The sequence below is a fragment of the Calliphora vicina genome, chromosome 1, assembly GCF_958450345.1.
Source record: "Calliphora vicina chromosome 1, idCalVici1.1, whole genome shotgun sequence".
NCBI classification, from domain to species: domain Eukaryota; kingdom Metazoa; phylum Arthropoda; class Insecta; order Diptera; family Calliphoridae; genus Calliphora; species Calliphora vicina.
The window spans coordinates 94098197-94109129 of NC_088780.1; the positions used below are offsets into that span (position 1 = coordinate 94098197).

General features: G+C 30.8%; 1 protein-coding gene across 1 annotated transcript; it reads right to left on the minus strand.

Moving 5' to 3' along the window:
- Positions 1-2692: 2692 nt before the first annotated feature.
- LOC135963345 (facilitated trehalose transporter Tret1-like) lies at positions 2693-4202 on the minus strand. The gene is made up of 2 exons (XM_065515156.1): positions 3977-4202; positions 2693-3896 (listed from the first exon to the last, which is right to left on the minus strand). Exons 1-2 carry the CDS (start codon positions 4131-4133, stop codon positions 2977-2979), a joined length of 1077 nt encoding a protein of 358 aa, XP_065371228.1. The 5' UTR covers positions 4134-4202; the 3' UTR covers positions 2693-2976.
- Positions 4203-10933: the final 6731 nt, after the last annotated feature.

Sequence of the window (10933 nt, forward strand, 5' to 3'; positions counted from 1 at the left end):
AGTATTAACAAAACACATACATACAAACAAACTAATGTCCTGCACTAAGGCCTGTGTCAAGTTCAATATTCATATAGAGTTTAATTAGTTTTGTGGCGCGAATTAATTCAACCGGTGAAAACATAACGATTAAACAGAAATGTTTGCATGAAAAATTTTAACAAATAATTTTTTAATGATATATTGCCATTAATTAATTGTGCATAAGTTACTAACAAAATACAATTATTGTTAAAGCACTCATATTATAGTAGGTTTTTGTATTATTTTTACAATTTCAAATTCTATTTGGCTTAAAATACACCCTTTAAATATACATATATATTAGAGTTTCCCAAGGAATAGATTTTTGAGTTTAATATACGCGTATCCTTACAAGTATAATATTTTAGCCTATTTCTAAGTATTTTAGCCCTTTTTAATAAGTACACAGAGAAAACAGATTCGTGATAGCAACCGAATTTGTCGCCAATCGAATGATTCGGTGGCACATATAGAATTTTTTAGTTCTAACAACTGAATGTCAGTTGATAAAGAAGAATTTCAGTTGAAGCAACCAAACTTTAGTTACCCCTTACAAAATATTGTAGCCGCAATTGTAAAATTCGGTCACTAAGATAGAATCATTCGATTGGCAACAAATTCGGTTGCTATCACGAATCTGTATTCTCTGTGTATAGCTTAATTTTTGTTTCTATTTTACTATCTGTACATAAAAAATATACTAAAATATCTCATTCGGTTCAAAAGCTACAGAGTTTTCGCCAATGAAAAACTATTCTGAGCAACTGTGCGCCACATGCACGAATAAAACATGTATTTTGAATGCCTCCTCAATGCAAATAATAAAATACACGAGCACAAATGTACACAGAGAAAACAGATTCGTGATAGCAACCGAATTTGTTGCCAATCGAATGATTCTACCTTAGTGATCGAATTTTAAGTTTGTGGCTACGAAATTTTGGAAGCGGTAACAAAAGTTTGGTTGCTTCAACCGAAATTCTTCTTTATCAACTGACATTCGGTTGATAGAACCGAAAAATTATGAGTGTACAATCGAATCATTCGATTGGCAACAAATTCGGTTGCTATCACGAATCTGTTTTCTCTGTGTAAATATACAATTTGAAAACTAGAGCAAATTTGAAGGTTATATGGAAGTTTCCAACATTTGTATGTGCCTACATTGTTTACTGATTCGACATTTTTAGTTAATTTTTGTCATAATATTCCTGCCAATTATTTCGGGTGATATGGTCTATAAATGCCTACAGAATTGCAGTCGACAATATTTGACCATAGCCCCCATATAAATTTCACTTCCGAAAATCACTTAAACACACATAAAATTCGTCATTCTATGAAGATCGGCTCTTAATTGGCTATAGCTCTCATAATATGAGAAGCCGCAGAACAAAAGGTACTTTTTCGAATTTTTTTTAAAAATTGATTTTTTCGTATTTTTATAATATGTGGGTTGAAATGTTCTAGAAAAAAGACAATTTCCCATAAGGACCACTTTTGAAAAACACACTAACCGTATCGGAAAAATATCAATATCAAATCAAAATTTTACAAAATTTGACAAATTTTACAAGTCAAAACTTGTATGTTTTGAGTTACAAAACATTTATTTTGATAAATACCGAACTCGCATACCATCAAATAGGTCTTCAAGGAAAATACCTAAGCTTTATTTTAAGAAAAAAAAATAAAAAAGGACCCATTTTGAAAAAAAGTCAAAAAAGTTATTTCGAAGAAAGAGCTATCTAAACTATTTGGGCCACATTTTGCTAAGAACAATAGGTAATAAGTTACATGAATAAGAAAAAACATCTGCTTGGCCAAAATGTCAAATTTTGACCTCCTCTAACTCAGAGAGTTCTCGGCCGATCTTGTTAAAAAATTGTGTCTAAATTACTATCCAATTACTAATCTTGGTGCAAATTTCATCCCGATCGGAAGACATCGATTTCAAAAGTTGGTTCACTTGACATGAAATGCCCCATATATGGGACTACAGAAATACCAATAAGTACCAAAGTAAAAAAAATATTTGAAAAATTAAATATTTTTTAAACAAAAAACATATAGTAGCTTGAATTTATGTTTCCTTTTTACTGGATAATACTATTGAAATAAAGTGTAATACAACTGTAATTTAATTGTTTGACTCTAATTCAAGGCTTGAATTACACTTGCTTTCAACTTTGGTGTTTTGGTGGAATTCATTATCCATTAAAAAGGAAACATAAATTCAAGCTAGATATGTGTGTTTTTTGTTTGAAAAATATTTAACTGTTCAAATATTTTTCAAGTTTAAGACGTAATTACATTTGCATTCAAGTCAAGTCAAATTAAATTCCAACAAAATGTTCAAGTGCTTGAATTTTTGGCACTGTGGTTGGTGGTAATTGGGGGGAAGTACTTTGGTTCAGTTTCAGTACTTACCATTTTTAATTGTGCGACTTACTTGCACTTACAGTAATCGAGTAGATGTCAACTTAATTAAATCTAAATTATGTATGCCTAGACGACTTAAATCGTGGGATTTCCTAATTCAATTAAAAATTCATTTAATCATTTTTTTTTAGAATGCTTTATTAATATTTTACAAAAAACAAAATGTGTTAATACTTTCAAGTTTAATAACAGTGTTTAAAAAATCAAGGTCTTTTATGGACGGCAGAGCTTTGTATCAGAATACTTCTACAGTTAAATATTCTATGTGGACATAGATTACTACTGTAATTCAGTGGTTTTATAGGTTTAAATCATATCATCTATACGAGTATTTTCGTTTAAGTACATACTATAATGAATGGCAGTTATATTTAAATACATACTTTAATATTGCTCTTCTTAAATTCTTTGATTCTCTGAGTAAGTTAAATAATTCATATAATATCATAGATGATACTAATTATTTAGTTTTATTATTAAACTAAAAATTTTACTGTTTTCTGTAGCTAACTAATCGAGTTCCTTTTTATTAAGTTTATCTTGAATTTGTTGCATACTCAAACCTTTAGTTTCGAATACAACAAACATTATGAAAAAGAACGCTATAAGGCAAGATGTGGCAAATAACCAGAATATATAATAAGTACCCAGGGTGTTTAGCAAGGGATAGAAATAAGAAATAAGAAACCCTGTGAATAAACAAAGAGAACTGGCTATAGCGGATGCTATAGACCTGACATTGGCTGGAAACAATTCACCCAAAAGAACCCAAGGCAAAGGACCAAAACTAACACTATATACAATAATGTAAATTAGGAGAGATGTTAAAGGTAACCACATAATATTTGAAGTATCTTCGCCGGCAAGTTCGATATAAAAATAGGCACCTAAAGCAAATAAAGAAATGCTCATAATTCCACTACAGGTCAGCAATATAATCTTGCGGCCCAAGCGATCGGCAATGAGAGGAGTTAGTGCAGATGCTGCCACTTGTACTATGCCCACAATAATGGCACCTATAGCAGCATCTACACCTGTATTGGCTGTTTCAAAAATGGATTGAGTATTGAAAAGAACGGCGGTATTTCCCGAGAGTTGTTGAAATACCAATAATAAAGCCGATATAATAAAAGCCTTACGATTGCCGGCTATTTTAATGATATCCATTACGCTGCCTTTTTGTTGCGATGTTTCTTGTATGAAATTTTCTATGGATGCTAAAGTTTCTTTAACTGCCTCAGCTGATTGTCCCCGTAGAAATTGTAAAGCTTTGCTAGCTTCCTCCTGGCGACCCTTGCCCACATAGTAGTAGGGACTTTCTGGCATAAACACAAAACAAGCAACGAAAACAATAGGCAATGCTAGGCAAAACCATTGTAATGCTTGATAGGATACAAAAGGACCAATAGCATACACATAAAGGACACCCGCTAATAAAACAAAAAGAAAATAGTACTCTTTAGTCTTCTAGACATATGTATACAATAAATAAGTTTTTTCAAATACTTACAAACCAACCCCAACTGCATTAGGGAACCCGTGGCTCCTCTTAAGTCATCGGTGGAAATTTCACTCACATATATTGGCTGCACCGCCATAACAAAACCAGCAGAGAAACCTTGTAGTGCACGTGCAAACACTATAACCCAGACTTCAGGAGCAATCATCAGCACTATATATGAGGCTACAAGGAATATCGAACTGGAAAGTAATACCCATTTACGACCGATTATGGAAGCCAAAGGACCAGCGACATAACAAGCTGAAAGAATTAGTAGAATGAATAATATAATAAAAGAATTATTTATGAAAACAGGATCGCATGTACATATTTAATAAATAAGCCTACAACACATGACAATAGTACTTAATATAAAACAAATAAGAGAGCTATATTCGGCTGTGCCGAATCTTATATACCCTTCACCAAATTATACTTCAAAATACAAATTTGAAATATTTTTAGGTAAACAAAATTAATTTTTTTTCCAAAGTTGTTTTTTTAATTTTTTGGAAAAATGTTTTTTTGAATTGAATTGAAAATTCGGGTTAACATTTTTTTCCGATTTTGAGTAATTGTAGGTCCAACTTACTATGGTCTTATATACGTCTTTACAAAGGTCTTTGAAATATCTATCATTAGATATCCATATTGTCTATATTAATGACTTAGTAGTCCAGATATAGGTCAAAAATACGTAAAAAAAAGTTATGCTGGTTTTTTCCTCATATCTAAGCCATTTGTGGACCGATTTTGCTGATTTTAAATAGGAAACTTCTCGAAAGCATGTTTGCCAGAATTATTGAAGATTTGGATTCCGAAGATATCTAGGATCTTCAGAAAATTGATTTCAACAGACGGACAGACAGAAAAACGGACATGGCTTAAACGATTCCGCTATCTATAACGATCCAAAATATATATACTTTATAGGGTCGGAAAATTATATTGTGAAAATTACAAACGGAATGACAAACTTATATATACCCTTCTCATGAAGGTGAAGGGTATAAAAATTGATTTATAATTTGCAACTGATTCCGAGTTATTCGATAAGAAGCAAAGTCAACCGGAATATTATTGAATACTAAAAATTATGTATAAATTCCATTAGAGAACACACACAAGTTCCCAGCATATTGCACTTCAAAGCCAAATTCCGAAGTAGAAAAAAACTCAAACTGCTAGACGCTTTCTCCAATGTTACAACATTTGTATTACTCAATTCGCCTTTTATTTTAATCACGAATATCTTAAAAATGTTGTTATCCATATAAAATTCAACAGAAATAAGTTTCATATAGAAATAAGTCACCTAATTTCGTGGCGATCCATAATCACTCAAAGCTCCCATTAAAGGCCCACTTCCGAACGTCACTTTAACGAGCATAAATGTCGTAAAAATTATAAAATCCGAATAAAATTTAACAAAAATAAGACTCATATAGAAATAAATCACGTGACCTTATTCCAGAACGGTCGTTCTGTAATTGGTCATAACACCCACATCCGAATATATCTCACTAAAACAAAATGATTGAAATTGTAATAAAATAGTGATTTGCTTATATCGAGCCGTTTTCGCACAAAAGACGTAACCGACAAAAACTAATTTAATAGGAGAGCATTTTTTTAAATATCTCTGGAGTAGGCCATGGTATTTCTTTAAAACTCCGTTAATAAGTAATAAGAGATATAGGATGCAGTTTGTTTCAATTTCATATATACAATATATCCGATTTTTTTTTTGTCGCTTACGTCTTTTCCCCGTTACGCATTTTATGATATTAATAAAATTATGTCGGTTAAGACTAAATTTTTTTTATTAAAAAAAATATATTTTCTGCATATCGAGTCATAACAGAAAAATGACGTAAGAGCCAAAAACCAAATTTTACAGGGGAAGGTTTTTTTTTAATATCCTTGGTTGAAGTCTTAGTATTACAGTGAACTTGAGTATGTATTACGGTGATCGATTCTTCGACATTTTTTTAGAAACCGGTTTTCAGTTTCTTCGAAAAATTGTAATTTAATATAAACCGGTTTCGGTTTCGGGTTTTTTATAATAACCGGTTAACCGGATTTTTGAAAAAATATTAAAACGCCTAGAAATAAGAAGAAAAGAAGATTTATTTATTAAAATAATAGCGATTAAAACCATTTTGATTACTTCTTTTATCCTTCACAAGGCCTTCGGTTCAAATTTCAACCATTTTGAAATTAATATTTAATTTTTTCTAAAAGTGAGTGGTTGATATTTTTGATATTTTATGAATTTCATTTCAAATATCAACAACTATGTTAGGTTTTTAGAAAAACAAATTGGCAAAAAAAATATATATAAACTTGTTTGGACTTATGGGCCCATAATCATAGTCAAACACTAAAGTCGGTTCTTTTTAAAAACAACTTTATATTATGTATTTCCCAACTATAGTCAAAATTAAACTATGTTTTAAATTGAACCGACTTTAACTGGGTGCCACCTCAAATGTAGAAAATGTTTCCATACAATATACAACAAAATACAGACAAGTGGCACCGCTGAACAGCTGACATAGAAAATTAAACAAAAAAAGTAACCGGGGACAACTAAAGAAAAAAAGTTTTTTGTGGTGGAAAAATGGAAAAGATAAGATTAATATCATATTTAGAATATTTTGGTACTAATTTTATTGATAACTGTTCAATAATTGCAAAATCTCTGCCAAATTCTTGTAACTTAATTTTTTCACTTTTTGCAGAACTGTTTTACATGGCGAAGAACAGCTGATGCTGTTGTTAAATGAGTTAATAACAGCTTCAGCTTGTTTTATATTTACAGTCGACTTTAACGTCAAAAACATACTTTAACTTGTCTATGGTAGACCTAAAGTCCACTCTTACTGGCATACCTAAACACGGGCGGCAAGCGTTTTTTAGTTGTCAAAAGTTCTCATGCCCATACAATTTGTATGTAGCATACCGAAATAACGTGGCGGCAACGCTTTGCAATTGGAAAATCCAATTTTGACAGCGCGTTTAATAGTGAAGTTAGTTGCAAAACACAATAAATGTAAACATATACATACATACAAAGGGAAAAACAAATAAGCAAAAAAATATATGTATATTTGTTATTAGAAAATGGAGGTATGTGTAAATATTTAAAATAGTATACATATATTATTTTCTTTTATATTTATATATTTTATATTATCAGAATTATGGTTATTGTCTAATCAGGGTTGTTATATTTATTTTGTTGATAACCCTGTTTTTATTGTTTGACGTATCGTTGCCGCTGTTATTTAGGTATGGCATTTCAGCGTTAAAGCTAAGCGCAAAAAAACGTTCCGTCTTACGCTTTTGTTTAGGTAGGCCAGTTAAGTAAAGACGACTTTATTTCTATTAAAATATACTTTATTTCTGACTATGATTATGGGCCAAGGTCTTTTGTTACGTACAATTAAGTTACATTTTTTCAGAGCATTGGTAGCAATACAATATATCGTTGGTAACTCTAATATATATCTGTCTCTTTTCATCATACTTGCTGAACTATTGTTTTTCTTATCCTTCATAAGGTCTTCGGGTAAAATGTTACCCATTTTGAAATTAAAATTGCATTTTTTCTAAAAATGAGTGGTTGATATTTTTGATATTTTATGACTTTAATTTAATTTCAAATGTCTACAACTACGTTAGGTTTTTATACCCTTCACCTTCGTGAGAAGGGTATATATAAGTTTATCATTCCGTTTGTAATTTCTGCATTTTTCATTTCCGACCCTATAAAGTATATATATTCTGGATCCTTATAGATAGCGGAGTCGATTAAGCCATGTCCGTCTGTCTGTTGAAATCAGTTTTCTGAAGACCCCAGATATCTTCGGGATCCAAATCTTCAATAATTCTGTCAGACATGCTTTCGAGAAGTTTGCTATTTAAAATCAGCAAAATCGGTCCATAAACAGCGGAGATATGAGCAAAAAAACCGGGATAACCTCGATTTTTGACCTATTTTTGATCAATATCTGGATTACTAAGATATTTCAAAGTCCATTGCAACGATGTAGATAAGTCTATAGTAAGTTGGACCTACAATGGATCAAAATCGGGAAAAATATTTTTTAACCCGAATTTTTTTTCATCAAAAATTTTTTTTGTCATAAATTTTTTTTCCAAAAAAAAAACAATTTCAAAAAAAAAAGTTTTGAAAAACAATTAAAAAAATTAAATTTTGTTTACCTTAAAATATTTCAAAAAATTTATTTTAAAGTATGATTTGGTGAAGGGTATATAAGATTCGGCACAGCCGAATATAGCTCTCTTACTTGTTTTTTTAAAAAAAATCCATTTCTTATTTGTGTCAAATTTGATACGATGATCGTTAACATAAGTAAATTTGAAGACCCTATGAAGGTAAAATAATCTCTTAGGAATAGTAAAACACAGTTTAAATGCTTTGGAGTATCTCAATTTTTTTTTGTTTTTATAAAACTAGACATTGAAAATTATCTTTTACTTGGTGTATTTGTAGGACATATAGAAAACAAAACATTGAGTAAGTTTTCAGGCTTTCCAGATCACTTGTGAGATTTTCTAAATAAAAAAAGTCTTCTAAAATAGTTGGAGTACATATTTGTTTAAATTTTTTGGGATTTTGAATATTTTTTAAAGTTTTTAATACACTAAAACTCATAAAAACACACATTTAGAAAAACCCGGCTATTCGAGGAGAAAAACCCGGTTTCTTCGATATTCGAAATGTGAGCTTTTCAAAAAAAAAAAATGATTATAACCGGTTGTTAAAAACCGGTCCGATCACCCTAATATGTATGCACTGTCTTAACTATACATTGCTTTATCTATATATATAAAAATTAAATGGTCCATGTATGTAATGGCATCACGTGAGAACGGCTTGAGCGATTTGGCAGATTTTTTTTATTCGATACGAAATTTTCAGGAGATGGTTAGTAAAGAAAAAATTTTAAAATTCCGGATAAAACTCTGAAATTATTTTTTCTTTGAGTCCAGTCAACTATAATAAAAAAGCTCCCTAAAGTATGCAGTACAAATTTAGATATTTTATTTCAAATAAATAAGAACAGGCTGGTGTATTTGTTAAAACTAATAAAGACGTACGTCTGGGTGTACATTAGTGTGTCCCAAAAAAAGTTTGTTTTCTTATTTTCGTGGGTGCTCAAGCATAATTTGAAAGCTTATAGGGTAGAGTATTTTTGGGATTTTTTTCAGATTTTTCGGAAGAGGATTAGAGGTCGCTCAAGTCATGTTTTTGCCGTAAGCGCCATGATTATCAATTTTCGTTTTTTGATAAACATCGATAGTTCTCGATCATCTCAAAAAATACTATTACTGTATGATGTTACAGCAAAAACAATTTAGACGTATGTACACTAGGGTGTCCCATTATTAAGAATTAATTGATCTTTCAAACTGCAATGTTAGTTTTTTTAATTTTCATAAAAATTTTAAAAGTTATAAAGTCTTATTTACAAAATTTCGAAAAATTGTAATGTAGGGCACCTTAATGAGCCAATTCATTGCAAAAACAAAAAATGTTTGCACACAAAAATAAAGCATGGACATTTTTCTTTTAAACTTTGTTATGAATAAAACTTAAAAAAAGGCCGACAAACACGATTTTTGGCAAAAACTCGACTTGAGCGACCTCTTCCGAAAAATCTGAAAAAAATCTCAAAAATACTATACCCTATAAGCTTTCAAATTATGTTTGAGCCCCAACAAACATTTTTTTTTGGGACACCCTAGTGTACATACGTCTAAATTGTTTTTGCTCATACATCATACAGTGATAGTATTTTGTGAGATGATCGAGAACTATCGATGTTTATCAAAAAACGAAAATGGATAATCATGGCGCTTACGTCTTTCTGGCGGTTATCACTCGATATGCTCAGTTATATGGTCGGACTTGACGGACTATACTTTCTTACTTGCTTTAATAATCTAAACGAAAACAGAGCCATCAAAATTATTTTGAAACCAGTTCAATTTCAAATCTTGTATCGCACTGCACGATGCTATAAGGTTCCATTAGACTACTATGCGCTCCTACAGTTATCCATTAATCATGATTTGACAAAGCCTTCCACTTCTCCTGACTGTGGACAAATATAGTCACCCCATCTTGCATATTGATGCTATCAGTTATTATTAGCTCCAAGGTTTTCTGAAATACCAGAATCTCAGCCTGAAGACACGGGGAGTTTGTAAAACATCAGACTTCCCGTCTTCGCTATGTTGATACCAGCTGCATTGTTTATATACATATTCGATCTATCTATACTACAAACCCTTAATAAAGACTTTCGTATCCAAGAGACAGACAACACTATCGAAAATCTTCATTAAGGAAGACCAAGGTAATGTTATCGAAATCATTATGTTATAATCCACGGATGGATAAAAGTCTGTCCAGTTGATGCTGTTGGCCGTTTTGACAATCTCAATAAAGAGATCCAAAATCATCATTGAGGGGGTCTTATCTAAGTCGATTTTGATTATCTTATAATCCGTAACACCCGCATAGATCAGAACGATTTAAATGAATATATATTCGCGGGCGTTTATGTGTGATTAAAATTTCAAGGATTTTAGAACTTGATTGTCTCTCCTGATAATGTTTTTACAATGAATATAAAAAATTCAACAAAACATGAGTTTTATTCCTTTTAGTATCAAATTTTAAAAACCGGTTAAATCAAGATTTCGAATATAAATCGATTATTCGGTTAACCGGTTTTTAAACACTAGAAGAGATATCTTGAGGCTGATCACAATGATCAAGGAGTAGTGTCTGTCACTGTCCTAATAACCTAATAAAATATTCTATAAATAAAATCGCTATTTTCGTTAGTTAATTAATAGGTAGTTAGATACATATATTTTTGTATAAGTATGTATATTTATGTATGTAAATATAATATACTATTTATA

Excerpts from the sequence above, each read along its gene's own strand:
- LOC135963345 (XM_065515156.1), bottom strand. The coding sequence starts at position 4,133 with ATGATTGCTCCTGAAGTCTGGGTTATAGTGTTTGCACGTGCACTACAA. Across the intron at positions 3,897-3,976 it reads AATGCAGTTGGGGTTGGTTT|CGGGTGTCCTTTATGTGTAT; the intron begins GTAAGTATTTGA and ends TTGTTTTATTAG.